Here is an 18,914-nt window from a genome sequence, read left to right as displayed (position 1 = left end):
CACAGCTTTGTGACATGTGGTCATTAGACATTTAACCTTGTCAAAAAAAAAACTGAATTCAAATTAGATAAATAGTAACTATATAATAAATAGTAAACTTTTAAAGTAGAACAAATTACCTTTTGAATTGAAACAATCCTCAATTCTACAAAAAAAAAAAAAAAAAAAGAAATTTAACATCATTATATTATTTAAGTTTACAACAATATTTTATTTACATAAATAATAGTTGTATGTATTAAGGGTGCATACAATGTCCCCTTTATTCAAAAAAAGATCTGTCCTATTCTTAACGCCATTTATTAGTTTTCACAAGCAACTCATTTAAATTTTTCTAAAGTGTTATTAGATTTGGGGAGGGGGGCACTTAAAGTCTGAATCTCATAACAAGATCATAAATACTAAATAAAAAAGTTTTTGAAAAGTATGTCATGTTGGGTTTCAAAAAAGCAAAATTATATATAAATTTTAAGAATAATAACTATTTTATACAAAAATTATTTCATTAATTTTTTATTATTTTAAACGACCATTTTTCATCAAAAAGTAAAAAGTTAATTTCCTTATATTTTTTGTTGAAATTAATTTTAAAATTACTTTTTTCAAGGCATTTTTAATACAAAAAAATTTAAAAAAATCATTAATCTTATATTTTTCAAAGTAATTTCACTTTTTATAAGATCTAATGTGACATTTCAAAAACTTTTTTTTTGGCATTTAGGGTTTTATTATATTTAAAAAAAAAAAAAAAATATATATATATATATATATATATATATATATATATATGTATATATATATATATATATATATATATATATATATATATATATATATATATATATATATATATATATGTATATATATATATATATATATATATATATATATATATATATATATATATATATATATATATATATATATATATATATATATCTATGGGAAGTCCTTAAAACGACTTTTTTTTTAAATGTCTCATCCCACCCACTAAATGTGTTCTATATAATAAAATAATACTAGGATTAAAAATTTTTTAGGGGTAGCTCAAGACCCTTTAAACATCAGACAGGTTCCTATAATTATCAAAAAATAGTTCTTCAAAAGTGTATCATGTTGGGTCTCAAAAGAAGAGAAATTATATAAAAACTTCAAAAATAATCATCATTTTATAAAAAAATTATTTTAGATTTCACTGCCTAGAAAATGACATTTTTAAACTAAAAACTCAAAATATGCAATTTTTTTTTTTCTTAAAGTTTTTTATAAAATGATGATTATTTTTGAAGTTTTTATATAATTTTGTTTCTTTTTAGATTGACCCCTAAAAATTTAATTTTCTGGAAATTTTTTAATTCTAGTATTATTTTATTATATATAGAACACATTTAGAGGGTGGGAGCAGATATTTAAAAAAAAAGTTGTTTTAAGGACCACTCAAATATATATATATATATATATATATATATATATATATATATATATATATATATATATATATATATATATATATATATATATAGTATGATTTTATCTAAACAAACAAAAAGGAGATAAAAGAGATTTAAAAAATATATTACTCACAATACTGATGGAGACGGTGATGATAACTCGGGTGAATCATTGATTTTAAATTCACATAAAGAACACTGAGAGCATACGCTCCCTTGATTTGAGTAAACAACTAAATTACATGTTCGTGAAAAAAGTACGCCAGATTGATTATTTTTTACAAACAGTGAAGAAAATTCTGATTTTACTTCTTTTTGACTAATTCCAGAACAAGGCTTTGCCATTGTGCATAACTTAATCATTGCACAAAATTCTTCAAAAGTATTAATCTCTTTAAAGGGTGGCGAGCATGGCTTGTCACCAAAGTAAAACAGAAAGTTTGAAAAAGTTGAATCATTAATCTGTTGTGATACTACAAGAACATTTGAATTTGCTTTGGCTTTTGATTCAACAAAAAGCAACTGTTGGTCCTCTGGAAGTGTAAAAGAATCACCTACACCCATATAAAATACAACTTTATCTGTTCCCATTTTAAAAGAAACATTACATTTTTGAAGAAAATCCACTGCATCTTTGACATAAATGGGAAACCCTTTTTTTTCAAATTTTGAAGCCTTCAAGTTTAAGATGCATTGGCTTTGAGAGTTTTTAAAGTTAAAGAAAAATTATTTATTATAACTATATACTTTTTTTATTCTAACTTATAAATATTTTTGTTTCAGCAACAAAAAGCAAAAGTATAACAAAAAAAAATAAAAAGTAAGTAAAAAAGTAAAAAAAAGGTCTAAAAAGGTCTAAAAGTCTAATAACAAACCATATTCACTTCTCTCCATTAAACTAAAGGAGAATTTGAGTGACTGTTAAAAAAAAAACTCTAAACAACCAGTTTCAAAATAAAAAAAGATAAATGGTATTTAATTCTGCTGTCTCCATTTATTAACTGCTCTACTAACTTTTAAATTAACTGCAAAATTTCCTCCGTTAGCCACCTTTGTTAACTAGCTTTAGAATTACTACATAAGCTTATAAATTCACTACATAAGCTTTATTTATTTAAGAACTACTATATAAGCTTTATAAATTTTCCCAAATAGCAATTTTGCATATAATAGAAATTTTATAAATAAACCCAAAAAAAATATCATTATTTAATGGGAAATAATACCTAAACCACCATTACTCTTTAAAAACTGTCAGATATTAAAATATTAAAAACAAAACAAAAAAAGAAAAACTCAAACTTCACAACCTGTGAGCATCTCTTTAATGTAACTAAAAACAAAAAACTTTGAAACAGACATTATTTTTGATTCCATGCATCTCCAATTAAAATATTTTCATGACATCGAGTTGATCAGATTAAAATAAACTTTTTGAAACTCTTTTGTTTTTGAAAAGATACATATAATTCTTATTGAACAACTTTGTAATTGATGTTGTTCCCGGAAACAAATTCAAGATTACAGGAATCCCTGTACTTAAACAAGGAGCTTTAGATTGACGAGCATATTTTTCAAGTAAACGCGAAACAACGACCTCACTTCCTATACTAAACTCATAGTTGTTTAGCAGCCTAATAAAACAAAATAAAATGAAATAAAAAAACAATTAAAAAATAAACATTAATAAAAAAATGAATTTTATCCAAACTTTACTTTTTAACATAGCCTAAAATTTTTCAGTTTTTTACCAGTACTCCACATAGCGGTGGATGAAAACTGTTAACCCCTAGTTTTTTGAGCGACTTTAGTACTTAACTTAATAAAAACTAGAATAATAATCTGATATTCCGGCCAAAACTGCATGAAAAAAGCTTGGTTTGATTTGCATATTATAAGTGTTACTGATCCTAAACATGTTACTGGTAGAAGTTATTGCTGATGATGTTCTATTCAACGTCAATATGCATAATCATGCTGTCCAAGGTGGTAACGTAACCATTATAGAGTGCATAGTTGTGGTAGAGTGTGTAGTCATGGTAAAAGGTGTAATTATAGTCAGAACCTTTTTCTGTCAACTTGGAAAAAAGTTGATAAGGATGTTCCTGTTAATCTAATGGATTTTTCTGAACTTTTTCAAGAGGGTAGAATGGGGCAAAACCTAACTTGTCTCAATTTTGTTGAACAAAATTGAGACAAGTTGGTTTATTTTCCAGTTAAAACTTTTTTTGTTTTGGTATACAAGGCAACTTTTTACTGCCAATCCAGATAACTCTACTTTGTGGGAGAAAACTAATGTTGCAGAATTAAAACTGTTACAGAAGCTGTGGCGCAGCGGTTAATGGTAACTAACCAAGAGGCCCAGGGTTCAGTGCCGAATCTGGCCAGACAAGCAACATTGGTTAGGAAAAAGGCGTGAACTTTCTAGTTAAATTCTCTTCTGCTGTGCTGTGTGTTATTAACTGTACAGACTTCTTGGAGCACCTTAATAACCTTAATAACCACACAAGAAAAAATCATTTTTTTAATGAGAGTTACTTATAAACCTAAACACAATATTTATTGGTCTAAATCTTTAAAAATTGTTATTGAGTCGAAATCTTTTGAAATTGTTATTGAAATTTTTTCATTTTAGTAACAACAAAAATAAAAACTGCAACTGATGATGCAACTGATAAACACAGAGATTGCCTTCACATAATATGACCTTCACAAAGCACAACTTTCACAAAGTACAACCTTCACAAAGTACGACCTTTACAAAATATGACCTTCACAAAGGCTATTAACTATTAACATCAGCCTATTAACAATATGCAGTTTTTTTTGTTGAAATTAATTAAACAATCCATATTTTTGTTCAAAACTTTTACTGCATTACCTCAATTGAGCAAAGATTAAAGTTTAATAATCCATGTTTTTAGTTTTGGTTAAAAATCCATAATATTACAAAATTTAATCATAGAATCATGTTACGATTGTTTTAATTTATCCCAGCTTTCGCTTTGTCCCACTTTCCCTGAAAGGTTAGGATTTATAAAAAATTTTTTAGAGACTAATATAGAAACAAATTTTTATAATGATCAGCTTTTTATAATTGTCTTTGATCAAATTTTAAACACTTTTAAATGGATTAAATTAGCTGGAAGTTACCTTGTTAACAAAACTGGTTGAAAGAATGGCTCTCAAATGCCAATCAGCTATTGATTCAAAATGTGACCAAGTATTAAAATACTTAATGAATAATTTAATTTCTATGCAGTTGTAATGAATGAAAAGTAATTATGTTAATTATTCGGTATTTAACAACAAAGATGTAAATAATTAGAAACCAAAATAGATTTTTACCACTTTCAAAGTTTTGTCCAAGTCTAATTTTTATTTTTTTGTTTTTAATGAAGGATATAGTGTATGTAAATATTATTATTCAGCACATTTGAAATGAAATTAAAAAATAGTTGAAGTAAGGTCACATTTTTTAGCTTAATTTATTAAGAAAAATAAGACAGCAAGAATCTTTTATTCTTTCACAAATATGTATATACACACACAAGCACACACACACACACACACACACACACACACACACACACACACACACACACACACACACACACATACGAAATACATGTTATACTTCAAACTACTTATTTCTTTGAGAGAAAAAAAATCATAACAACAAAAAACAAACTTTATCATTCAATAATTCTTAAAAACATGGAAAATTGAGTAAAATAAAATAACTTAATAAGTTTCCTGAAATCATCATAACATTCACATTAGACTATGAACATTACTAACTTTATTTCATAAATTTTTTACACCTTTAATTACAAGACCAGAAAAGATTATAACTGTGTTTAAAATGGTATAGGTTAAAATAGTCAAATTATAATATTCAAACTTTTATGATTAAAATCAAAATTTTATTGAGATCTATTCTAAGGATTTAGATGATTAGAAAGTTTTTAATTTCTCAAAATGATAATAATAATAACAATAATAATAGAAAAAACTCTGTTTATATATAATGAAATACAAAAAAAAATTTATTTTCAAAAAGGTAAGAAATCATTTTTACTTTGGTAAACTAATTCATCATGTTAAAAATTTTTTTAAACATGCTTACCAAAGAATAAACTTTTCCATATTTAAATTGTTTTTGGAAGCCAACAAACTTGAAGAATCGTGGGATTTTGAATCTGACTTTGTTATCAAACTTAAAAAAATACAAAAAATTATTTTCAAACATTGTAAAAGCATATATTGTAAACATATATTAAAAAAAAAAGAAGAGAAAATCGTTACGTTTTATCAACATAGTCTACAGGCTGTTTGTGCTCAAATGACTTTGCTAAATCTATTTAAAAAAATTATACATACATTTGGATATATATATATATATATATATATATATATATATATATATATATATATATATATATATATATATATATATATATATATATATATATATATATATGCATTGTAATATATGTTTGAATTCAATTTAAAGCATATCTATATGCTTTAAATTGAATTCAAACATGAATTACAATGCTTTAATTAAAATTGTATCAAATCAAATATAAAAATTACTTAATTCAGAAAGATCTTTGAAAGTTGCAAATGATGCAGATTGAACTTTTCTATATAAAAAGAATAATAGTAATAACTGAAAATATAAATTTTATATAAATATATAAATTTTATATAAATATATAAATTTTATATAAATATATAAATTTTATATAAATATATAAATTTTATATAAATATATAAATTTTATATAAATATATAAATTTTATATAAATAACAAATTTCAAAAAGCTAACATAATAAGAAACAAAAATGAAAAATTTCTTATATAAAAAATGTTGAAAAATTAAAAAATAATATTCTTTTTTAAATAAAAATTTTATAAATTACATTTAGGAGTGTATAAGTTACATTTAGAAGTTACATTAATGAGAACATATATAACAAAGAGCAAAATACGATTAAATAATTTTTTTTCAACCAATTGAAAAATTAGGTCAGCTACTAAAAATAGAAAGGTGGGAGCAGAAATGTCAAAAGTAATATAAAGTAAGTAATATTTAAATAATATAAACCTTAATTTACTATTATTACTATCACTTAACAACTCTTTGTGTTTAAAGATGACAAAATCTAGTAAACTTTATATGAAAACCATTAAATTTAATTGAGGAAACTAATTAAATTTTATCGTTTTTTAAAAAAAAACAAAGAGCAACTTAATAGACTAGAATGTTTTTTATTTTTTTAATAAAAACATTCAGAATGTTTTTATTTCAGACAAATAGACAGAACATATAAGGAGTGTACTATGGTTATGACAAAAAAATAATTTTTTGGCTTGTAATCAAAGAACATTTTAAAATTGATTAAGAAAATTACAATTATTTCATTCATTTCAAAAAAAAAGTCCCTGCACCAAAACACCTGACGTTAAACTGGGTGCCGTATACTACTGAAAAACTTTTTCTCTAAAAGTATATCAAATTGGATCTCAAAAGAGGCAAAATTTCATAGAAATTGAAAAAAAATAAAACTTATAAATAAAATCCAGTTTTTTAAAATTTATTGTAAAAAAACTAACATTTTTAAACAAAAATTGAAAATTTTTAATTCTTTTTTTTTTAACAATACCTTCCTACATCGACTGACAAATAGGTAGAAGATGCAAGGAGTGCTGCTACATCAAAACGAATTTTCAAAAAACAAAATTTAATTTAAAAAATCTGCTTTTGTTTTTGTTTTTTGAACTAAAAACATGTTTATTTAAATTTAGTTTAAAATAACTTTTTAAAGCTTACCCTTTAACAGGTTTCATAATCTTCACAAATGTCACTGAAATTAATTTTTAAAAATTCTTAAATTTGGTGTAAAAAAAGATGGCAAAATAAAAAGGGAGAGGGAATTAAACATCAATGAATCATTTCTTGCATTTTAATTGAACAAAAATATTTACCATGTCAAAAATAAAAAAATTCTCTTATTATTAAAAAAATATTTATCTTTGGAGAAATAAAACTACCTAGCCCAAGTGGAGTAAAAAGTACACTATCTGTATTTTCTGACCATCCAATTGGATAAATATTTGTACATCTTTTGTCAATAAAGTGGACATCTGAAGATCCATCAAATGCAAGTAGTGCAACTCCTCCGAAAATCTCAGCAACTGTTGCAATACGTACATAATCATCATAAAGTGCTTCTAACTTTGCTCCAAGTTTAAATGAGCACATTCGATTTTTCTGAAGAACAAAAACAACTTGTACTTCTTATATCATAATTAATTTTTAGACAAAAACCAAAAAAAGGCTTTTTTATACTGTGATTAAATATTTAACATTACATTGATGTTTATTGTAGAATTTGCATAAGACGTTTCTCTTACATATTTACTAAAGTTAACTTTAAATTTGAATCAAAACAAATTTTTATAGAATATAAAACTAAATCAAACAAAATTTAGAATAAAAAAGAGAAATAAATGTTTACAAATTAAAGTATATTTTTAATGTAAATGTTTAATATAAATGAAATTATTTAAAAGCAAAAAGATACTTCTGAAAATAAGTTTCTTAAACTAAAAAAATATCTAAAGTTTTTTGATTTTGGAATTATAATGGACATTAAAGCATTGTTAAATACACCAGCTTCTGGAGAAGGAACTACAAGAATTTTTTAACTGTTGACTGTTACTATTTTTAAATGATGATGGAGGAATAAGCAACAAATTTAATCTTTCTCTATAGAATAATAAATAATGATATATTGAAAAATATTGATGAACTATGATTGTAATAATGATAGAAATATTAAAATTTAAGAACAAATGGTATTAAAAACAGTGGGTAATAATAAAGTTATACAACCATTAAAAGAAATAACTACTGCAGTTCACAATATCCACAAAACTAACTTAATACATCATGTTATTATGAAAATATTTAGTTTGAATGCTTGAATAGGGATCAAAATACCATCTAAATACCCTTATATTAAGTGAGATAAAAATGCTGAGAACATTTTTAAGATTATTGCACATTGTTATTGAAGAGAAATCTCATGCAATACATGATACAATCAAAGCCTTGACATCAATCAATCATTTTACAATCAATTATACTTTTCACAACTCTCTTAAAAAAAGAAAATCAGCATCACATTGGATACCCCACAAATTAACCAATCAAAATAATAGATTTAATATTATATGAGGAACATTTATCCCTATTCAGAAACAATCTATGGAGACGACTTGATGTTGTTACAAGGGATGAATTGTGGTTTTATTTGAGAAAGTTTGATTAGTCAGCAATTTCTAGTTGAGTTGATAAACGTGAATATGTAAGAAAATTAGTAAGACATGCCAGATTTGTGAGACAAAAACACAAGTCAGCTATCCTTAATTGAGTTGGTGAATGCCAATATAGAAGAACAATAGTAAGACAAACTAAGTTTGTTATAAAAACATGTTACACATCACAAACTAAGTTTGTTATAAAAACATGTCAAACAGCAGGTCTCATTGGATTCATGTTGAAAAGAGACTTTAATAGTCGATTGTCAGAAATTGTTTAAAACCTGCTATACATACTCTAAATAAATAATAACATTTAAAATTTATTATTTCTCAATTTAAAAAATATTTAAATTGATAGCACTTTATTCCAATTTAAAAAAGTGTTAGTAAAGCAATTGTTCAACACAGAAACTTTGTTGTGACTATGGAAAATAATTTACTCAAATAAAATAAATACTGCTTATATTTAAATAAAAGTTTAAATTAATATATCTTCTTTTTAACAAAATCCTATTTTAACCAAAAAAATCATGGTTTTCAGTTTTTTTCCAAAAACCAGATTTTTTTCAACCCTGGGAATAACCCAAGGCATGAGATTTTTTGCAAAAATGTTCTAGATTTTAGATTTCCTTGATATTATAGCCAAAGTGCTTTAATCAAAAAGCCAGTTTTGTTAACTGACAACCAAACTAAAAAAAACAAAAAACTTAACCAAAAAGCCAGTTTTGTAAACTGACAATAAAAAGAATTCATTTTTAAAAAGTTCCTTTATAAAATTTATGTTGCTATTCATTGTTTCAAAAATCATCATTACATTTGCTGATAAACTTCACTGTATATAATTGTTTCAAAAATCATCATTACATTTGCTGATAAACTTCACTGTATATAATTGTTTCAAAAATCATCATTACATTTGCTGATAAACTTCACTGTATATAATTGTTTCAAAAATCATCATTACATTTGCTGATAAACTTCACTGTATATAATTGTTTCAAAAATCATCATTACATTTGCTGATAAACTTCACTGTATATAATTGTTTCAAAAATCATCATTACATTTGCTGATAAACTTCACTGTATATAATTGTTTCAAAAATCATCATTACATTTGCTGATAAACTTCACTGTATATAATTGTTTCAAAAATCATCATTACATTTGCTGATAAACTTCACTGTATATAATTGTTTCAAAAATCATCATTACATTTGCTGATAAACTTCACTGTATATAATGATACAGTGAGTTACAGTATAATTAATATCAATGAATTATAAAATAACGGCAAACTTTATAATGATAACAGCAAAAAATCAATAAACAAAATTTAGATTTTGTTCCTGTGTTAATCCTAATTCTTTATGGATGTTTTTGTTACTATTTGTTATGTGTTATTTGTTATTTGTTACTATTTGTTATGTGTTATAATACTAAAATATATCATAAAATGAAATTCCTAAAAACAAAGTCAAAGTGTAAGACTTATTAGTTAAAATTATTTAATTGTTATCATCTAAAAAATTTAACCTAAAGAATACCTTCAAGCCTCCAAGGTCAATATTCATGTCAGGTTTGAATAACATATGTACATCACCTTTTCCTTCTATGTAAAAAAACATAACAATGCAACTCTTCAGACATTTTTCTTACTTTAAATTTCTCATTTCTCAATAGAAAAAGGTTAAAAAAAACCTCTTTTATTATTATAAAACAGGCTGTTATTGTATAACACAAATAAAAATTTATAAAAATGAAAAGTGAAAATTTACAAATCAAAAAAGTATCAGTGAACATAATTCATTCTTTTTATCATATTATAAGAAATTATCTTCCTACATCTTGAACTATTCAATTTATAAAATATTTTTAAGTAAATTAAATTTCACTAAATTATTCTTGTAAGAATAATACTAAGAAAGCATTTTCATCGTTTTTACTTTTCTTTACAATTATTTTGTCTGATTTTGCGAAAAAAGTTCTTAATTTATTATCAAATCAATAATTTATTTTAAAATAGTACTAGTGTATCTCAATTCTCAGAAAATAAAATATTTAGAGGAAACAGTAACCCAACCTCGAAGTAGCATTCAGCTATCACAAAAACCTTGTCATATTTCATTATTTTCTTGAGGAAAAAAAAGCAAAAAGAAACTTAATTTTTGAACTTATTTGCGCATGAAATTGAGTCATTTTATGTTTTTTTTGGGGGTTTTTTGGGCAATTTGGTTTGGAACTTTAATTCATTTGCAAACATCAAAATCAAGTAGTGTGTCACAAAACCTTTAAGCTGGCCTGTTGTTGTTTTTCCAGCTGACTAACAAAAATTACAATTTTACACTTTTGTTTTCCAACTCCTGTGGATTTAAAAACTATCCAATATACCAGGGAATCATCTCTCTTTAAAGGAAAAACCAATGATTCTGGTATGGTGAGATGATAATGTGTCTTTAAACATTATTTGTGAGTGTACTGGATGTTCAAGAAGGACAATAAGTAAGCTTTCACTGCAATCAAGACATCTTGACACCAGAGAGGTTTCCAAGTCATAAAATCATATCTGGTAGGCCTAAAAAGACCAGTAAAAAAACAGATTTATTTTTAAATAGAGCGGGGACTAAAAATCCATGTTAACTGCTGGGCAATTAAGAAAAAATTATATAAACCTTGATAAACAACAATGGCGATTCGCTCATAGATATAGGCATTGGACACCTAAGCAGAGGTCCTGTGTAATGTAGAGTGATGAAAGTAATTTTTCACCATAAGCAAAGGCTGAATCTGTGTGTGCTGACTTCATAACTCTGAAAGACTTAATCCCCTTAATACACAGAAAACAGTTTAACACTCTGAACACATAATGGTTTGATGCTGTTTTAGTGGTGCAAAAATAAGAAAGGACTTTATATTGTCTTCCTAAGAACCAAACAATGAATTATGTACACTATATTAACATTTTAAAGATAAAATTCTTAGACGCTTTTTTTTGCAATAGCTGAATATGTAATATAAAACTATTTTTTTACCTGTAGTTAATAATGTAAATATTATTGACAAAGAACAATTAATAATTTAAATATTATTAGTCTTTGGCTTAATATGTATAATAAATATAAAAATACATACCTGCATAAAATGTATGATGCATAAAAATTTACCTGGGGGAATAACAAGTTCAAGACCTTTCGACTCACACCAACCTTTTGGAAATATACCAGGGCAATCAGCATACCCATAAAATGTATAGCTAGATATTCCAGGCATGGAATCACATGTTACAAGAAAATAGTAAGGACCCAATGATTTTGTAATAATAGCTGGGACAATAACACTAGTTTTTTTTGGATGAATTACTTCAATTTTATCCCCAATTAAATAAGAATGACACTTTAACGCTCTTCGATTTTCTACCTGTAAGTGTGTGTGTGTAAATAATAAAATATATTTATATAAGAAGCGCGTGCGGTCACACGCCTTGTACATCCACGCTTAAAGTATTATTTTTATAAATCATTTGCATCAAATGTGGTAATTACATCTTTTAAAAGCGAAGTTATAAAAACGAATAAATATAATAAACGTAACAAAAAAAATTAACAAAATTTTTTATAGCTCTAGTGTATATAGCAAATTAGTTTCTTAATTATATGGACTAATAAAAATTGTGATTAAATTGCATATCAAAACTTTCAACTGTTGTTAAATTGTTATAAAAGATTTTTTTTTAACAACGACTCTAAAAAAGATAATAAAAAATTTGTATCAAATTTTATAAAAATTCTTTTTTTTAATTTACTTTTTTTAATCAATAAATTTTCTAGTTTATTTAATTAAACTTAATTTTTAATTACAATTTTATTTCCTTATTTAAGAATTGTTTTCTTCTTAGTAAATAAGTTTAGCTTTTTGCTGCGAATTATTGAAACGCTTTATAAGTTAAAAGATGCAAACTGCCATGGTCAGTTAGTCTAAAACAATTACATTAAACATGGATGAACAAGGCGTGCGACCTCACGTGCTTCCCGGAAAGGCTTGATATATATAAAATTTATTTCACATTTATTTTTTTATAATAATAATATAAATATTTAAGTAATAACCTTTTTAAATAAATCATTTGGTGCAGCCAATGCACCAGTTAAAGTTCTTGTAAGAAATGACTTCCACTCAGCTAATGTGCTTGAAATGCCTAATAAGAATTTAATATTTATAAAAATAATAATATAGAATTGTTAAAATCAAATAACATTAATAATATATTATAAAAATAAAAAAATTTGATAAGAAAAAAATAAACTTGAAAAAAAAAAGATTTTAAAATACATCTTTAATGTTTTAAAATAGATCTTTTTAAAAACAAACCCAAATTAAAAAAGATCTTTATAAAGACAAACCTGACACAAAAAAAGATCTTTTATGTTTTAAAAAAAATATTGAAAAACATATAGATAACTCTCATTTTTAACAAATTATTGTAACAATTAACAAATAATACTAGTTAGCTATAAAGAAATTTAATTTTACCAGTGGGTGGTTGCAAAGGATACCCATGACTAGCACACCAGCCTATTGGATACAACTCATCTGCTTGAAAGTTAAACCAGACATCACTACTAGAATCATCTCCAAAACCATCATATCGAATTTTGAGTCTATGACCAAGTACTTGAATGACAGTGGCAACACAGTAGTTTACTGGGTTATTTATATCCAAACATTCAAGCTTCATACCAGGTTCAAGACTACCAACTGGCTCTGTTAGCTGAACAAAAAATATATTTAATTGTACTACTACTAATAACTTTTTTATTCAATTAGAACAATGATAGAAGAAAAAAATTTACTTTAAAAATATTATTAAATTTATCAAGTGTTTTGCTGGAAAAAAAAAGCAATACATTTTTTTGCATATTTCCTTGTTTTTAAAGTTACAATTGTAACTTTAAAAACAAGGAAATATACAAAACAGCTAATTGTAGATTGTAATCATTTGTTAAAAACTTAATTGTACAACTTTAAATCTTTAAGTTTAAAATTTTATTCAAATAGTTTAGTAATGCCTGAGAGAATGCAAATGTAGGTGCTGCTCTTTCTTTCAGTACTTCTTTGTAAAAGCTCCAATGTCTTTGGGAGAACTTTTCTAAAACACATTGCACCTAATTATATGTAATATTCCATTGACACTAATGATCATCAACAATTAAACAACTTACTTTGAAAAAAATGCTTATTATAAAACATATTTTTATGCATAAAATATTTCATATAAATTTGCTCATATATTTTATGAAACAATAAAAAAATAAATAATATAAGTTTGGTCATATAACCTTTTATGAAACACTAAAAAAGAAGTTTTATATAATTTATATAATTTTATAAATTTTATAAAATTTTATACAATTAAATGTTGTATTTTTTAGATTCTATTATAAATCAACAAAAAACTAAAACAAAATACTCAATGCACCTTTGTTTTGAGGGTCACTACTGCTATTTCTTAATGAATGAGGACTTTCATTTTTCATCTGAAAAAAGTTTAAAATGGTTGTTTTACATGTTTGCTGGTACATGTTTACATTAGTACATAAACATATTTCTTTACATTTATACATGTTTACACAGGCACATATCACAGGCACACAATTACATAGTTTGCATAATTATTACATAATAACTTAGTATAGTTAATAGTATTTATAACATATCGGTTATAAAATTTATTTAGCCTCTCATAAATAACTTTAATAAAACCTTACTATTTTAGTCATTTCAGAACATATTTTTGAGCAATGTGTAACAGCACCATTTCTTTGAACATAGTATTTTGGTATAATACCTTGACAAAAACCGCAATTAGTGTATTTAAATTCTTGACCTTTATTACCAAAACTTTCTTCAGACTGATTTGGAGAAATGGCCTGAATAAAAAACAAAATGAAAATAAAAAAATGATAATAAAAAAATGTAGATCAGTTGCTCACTTTAAATGGAGTAATAGCTTGCCTTAGCACAGTGATTCAAGGGTATTAATACAACTTATTTAAATAATAAATTATTAGAAGAGTAGAAATTGAGCACCATTTAGAAAATACCCTCACATAGTCACTTACCATAGTCATATCTATCAAAAAGCAAACAGTGTAAACAATGCAAATAGTAATTAGTGGGCAGAGTTTGTCACGACTACAGGTAATGCAAACTGTAGACATATATGCAATATTTTTTATAATTTTTACTTGTAAACTTTTAAAGATGTAAAAAAAAATCGTAAAAACACTTTCACTGATAATAATTTAAAATTAAAATCACATAACATTTAGTTTTCAAAAATTAACATCACAAAAAAAGATTTAAACATCTGAATAACATCTGAACATACTTATAAAAACTAACTAAATTCTGACACACAACTGGTAAAGAAACCTTACTTGATTATGCACCTAGAATAGTTAAATGTCTACATTATACAAATAAGTTTTGAGGAAACAAAAATATCATTCTAGCCTAAATTTTAAAAATTTAGACTAGAACATAAATCTATAAACACAAATATAGCCTTTTTATAAAACGAAGTTTTTTCAGTTCATATGATTATATATGATTGTTCATATGATTATATATGATTGTTTTATGACTGTTTCAGTTCATATGATTATATATGATTGTTTTTTATATATGATTGTTTTTTATATATGATTGTTTTAGGTAATCACATACAAGCCAAAAAAAATTGTCTTCCAATAAACTTCATAGAAAAAAACATCAAATAGAAAAGCAATCAGAAAAACAATTAAGCACAATTCTATTTTTAGATAGTAATTAGTTTTAGTTATAAAACCATGTTTATGCCTAATTTTATGTGACTTTTAAGTGCTTCATGTGTAATTTTATTTTAAGATTTGTATCTTAATAAAACCTTGATTGAGGAAATTAATTGCTCCTGTTATTTTATATAAGCTATTAAAAATAAGAAAAGCTACAATCTTGATAAACTTTTGAAGAAAACAGCAAAATATTAAAATTAACTCTTAAGAAAACTACAAAACTATCCTTTAATAAAAATCATCTAAATCACTTTTTAGTGATAAATGAAATTTAAGTTCTGAAAATGAAGGATGTTCTAACAAATATTACTTGTACACTGATGCTATCTTTATAAAACAAGAAATATAATCTTAACTAAATATTTGTGCATTACTAATATAATGATAAAAAATATTTTTTCAAATTTTACAAGTCATGAGGTCTGAAGCGCAAACTTGCAGAAACTTTGATATAATCAGGAACCAGGTCTATTAATAAAAAAAATGTTTAAAATAATCAAATTTTTAAAAATAAATTTACCTCTGTTTGCCTTTGTAAACATTTTTCAGCTTCTTTCTGCATAGCCTATCATTATAACTATCAATTTATAATGGCAATTATATAGTATTACTTGCATAATAATTAAACATAATTGTATAAAAAACCATTATTTAATGTAACTAAAAAAATTAAATAGTTAACATAAATATAAAGTGTAAGATTGATAATATTTTAATAATAAAAACATTTTTTAAACAAAAATACAATTAAAAAAATCTAATACATAAAAAATTACTTTCAAAAAAGCTCACTGTAATTGCAATTGTATTAACAAAAAATGAGAATTTAAAAATATATAATTTTAAGATAGCAATCTTTATCTTATCCTATATATTTGTCTTGCTTATTTAGCCAGACTGGATTTATACAAGGAGACTACACATCAACATGCAGGAGAAACTACACATTAAATCACACAGGAAATAAAACAGAAAAAAAATAAGGGGAAAGAAAATAGTAAAACAAAATAACAAGGAAAGTTAATGTTAATAAAAATGAATAATAATAAAAATATTATTACTCATTTATTCCCATAAATGAGTAATAATAAAAATTTTTGGTCAATCAAGATAACTGAATATGGCACCATTTGAGCAAGGTACCAAAATTCAATTCAATTTCAACAGAACAAAATTTAGAATAAAAAAACAGCTGATCAGTAACTATTAACAAAGAGAAATATACAAAGTTAATATATAAAGAAAAAAGACACTCATAAAGTAATATTGATTTAAAGTCTACCACTATTCATTAATAACAGGGTACACAGAAGTCCTGATTTTATCAGGTTTGTCTTGTTTTTTAAATTTCTTCCTTATTCTAAAAATTTTTTTTTTGTCCTTTTTATGGATGATATTAAAATGTCTTTATCCTTATTCTGGATAAATGGTATCACACAATTTAGAATATATATATATATATATATATATATATATATATATATATATATATATATATATATATATATATATATATATATATATATATATATATACATATATATATATATATATATATATATATATATATATATATATATATATATATATATATATGTATATTTATATGTATACATATATATTATATAATATATGTATACATATACATATATATATATATATATATATATATATATATATATATATATATATATATATATATATATATATATATATATATATATATATATACTGTTACTATTATAAATTGTGTAATTTATTAATAATAATCATTTTATAATTATAAAAATGAGTTTGCTGGTTTAGTCACTAAATTAGTAGTGTCGCATTAATTAGGCGTAACTTAGATTAATTTGATAATTGAACAAATTTTTATTTTAATCAAGGTAATTTTCTTTTTTTCTTCGAATTGTTTACAATTATGTTTTCTTATTAAAATATTTAAAGAAGATATTAACATAAAAAAGTGTGGCTTGCGTCATTGGTTGTTATGTTATAACTACTGTCAACGGTACGTCGACAGCCATTTCCCGCAATAATGACTGCTGTTAAAACAGTTAACTTTCGATCTTTGATAATATATGAAGAAAAAAAAAATTTATGATAAAATACACTTAATTCTGGTTTGACTTATTTGCGCTAATTCGTAACCTAACCGCTCTTAAAATGTTTCAAAAGCGTGAATATGTTTTAACGAAGATTATTATTATTGTTATTATTGTTATTGTTATTATTACTATTATTATTATTATTATTATTATCATTATTATATATATATATATATATATATATATATATATATATATATATATATATTATATATATATATATATATATATATATATATATATATATATATATATATTTATATATATATATATATATATATATATATATATATATATATATATATATATAATAAAACGAGTTTTATTATACAACAGAGTAGAATAAATAAAAAATATTAGCTTTTGTTTATTATTTAGTCAAATATATTCAAAAAAGTGCTTTTTTCCGCATTTTATAACATGATTTTGCTGGATCAATTTGTTTCAGAAATATTCTGTATTTTACTCGCCTCAGACCTCGTGCTTTTACTTTATAAACAAAATGTTCTTCTTATGTAATAAGAATTTATATACAAACATATTTCAAAAAATATATATGTCGTACTTACACAAAGTATAATTTTGTTCTGAACTCTAATGATTATCGTTATTTTCATTCAATATTAACGTAAACAAAATTAAACTTCGTTGCAGAAAAAAAAAACAAAAAAAAACTTAAACTGAGATAAACGTTGAACAGCAAGTTAGAAGAAAGCGGCATACGATCAATCACGCATGCGTATGGAAATAAGTAACGAACTAACTTGTAATACGATTGGCTAACTCGTTTAAGAATGTGTTAAAAATTTTTAACTGGCTTTGTTCAAAGCGTATAGTAGTCGTTGGTTTTTTTATTGTATTTTTTTGTTTGTTCTGTTGTGTTGTGGTATAAAAAAGTATTAATATGTTTAAATCAAAGTTATTCCTAGTTTTTAATCCTAAATTTTTTTTGAAATTTGAAAATTTAGATTTCAGTTTCAGTACCCCTCTAATGTCTCTGATGTCAGACATGTCTTGATTTGTTGTTAATGTCTTTTTATAAAAAAAAAAACCTTAAAAGAGCAAAGAAAAAGCGTTACAAAACACTCGTAGGTTGAAATAAATATCGCTTATAATCGGTTGAAAATTAATTTATCTTAAATCGGTTGAAAATGAAAAATCTAGAAATTCAGTCGAAAAATATATCG

General features: G+C 23.9%; 1 protein-coding gene across 2 annotated transcripts in view; it reads right to left on the bottom strand.

Annotated features, from left to right (window-relative positions):
• LOC100198609 (uncharacterized) overlaps nt 1–18,454 on the bottom strand; it is a 39,712-nt gene extending 21,258 nt beyond the window's left edge. For both annotated transcript variants that reach the window (XM_065803502.1, XM_065803503.1), the window contains exons 1-17: nt 18,297–18,454; nt 16,140–16,184; nt 14,552–14,713; nt 14,263–14,320; nt 13,853–13,932; nt 13,317–13,554; nt 12,893–12,981; nt 11,951–12,203; nt 10,334–10,398; nt 7,513–7,732; nt 7,292–7,325; nt 6,051–6,100; nt 5,760–5,811; nt 5,581–5,670; nt 2,915–3,085; nt 1,585–2,148; nt 120–145 (exon numbers count right to left, since the gene is read on the bottom strand). In XM_065803502.1, the coding sequence (XP_065659574.1) occupies nt 120–145; nt 1,585–2,148; nt 2,915–3,085; nt 5,581–5,670; nt 5,760–5,811; nt 6,051–6,100; nt 7,292–7,325; nt 7,513–7,732; nt 10,334–10,398; nt 11,951–12,203; nt 12,893–12,981; nt 13,317–13,554; nt 13,853–13,932; nt 14,263–14,320; nt 14,552–14,713; nt 16,140–16,184; nt 18,297–18,344 (2,245 nt within the window). In that variant the 5' untranslated portion in view covers nt 18,345–18,454. The remainder of the gene's footprint in view (nt 1–119; nt 146–1,584; nt 2,149–2,914; nt 3,086–5,580; nt 5,671–5,759; nt 5,812–6,050; nt 6,101–7,291; nt 7,326–7,512; nt 7,733–10,333; nt 10,399–11,950; nt 12,204–12,892; nt 12,982–13,316; nt 13,555–13,852; nt 13,933–14,262; nt 14,321–14,551; nt 14,714–16,139; nt 16,185–18,296) is intronic.
• Nucleotides 18,455–18,914: the final 460 nt, after the last annotated feature.

The sequence above is a fragment of the Hydra vulgaris genome, chromosome 08 (assembly GCF_038396675.1).
Source record: "Hydra vulgaris chromosome 08, alternate assembly HydraT2T_AEP".
Classification (NCBI taxonomy): domain Eukaryota; kingdom Metazoa; phylum Cnidaria; class Hydrozoa; order Anthoathecata; family Hydridae; genus Hydra; species Hydra vulgaris.
This window is presented reverse-complemented; position numbering and strand designations above follow the sequence as displayed.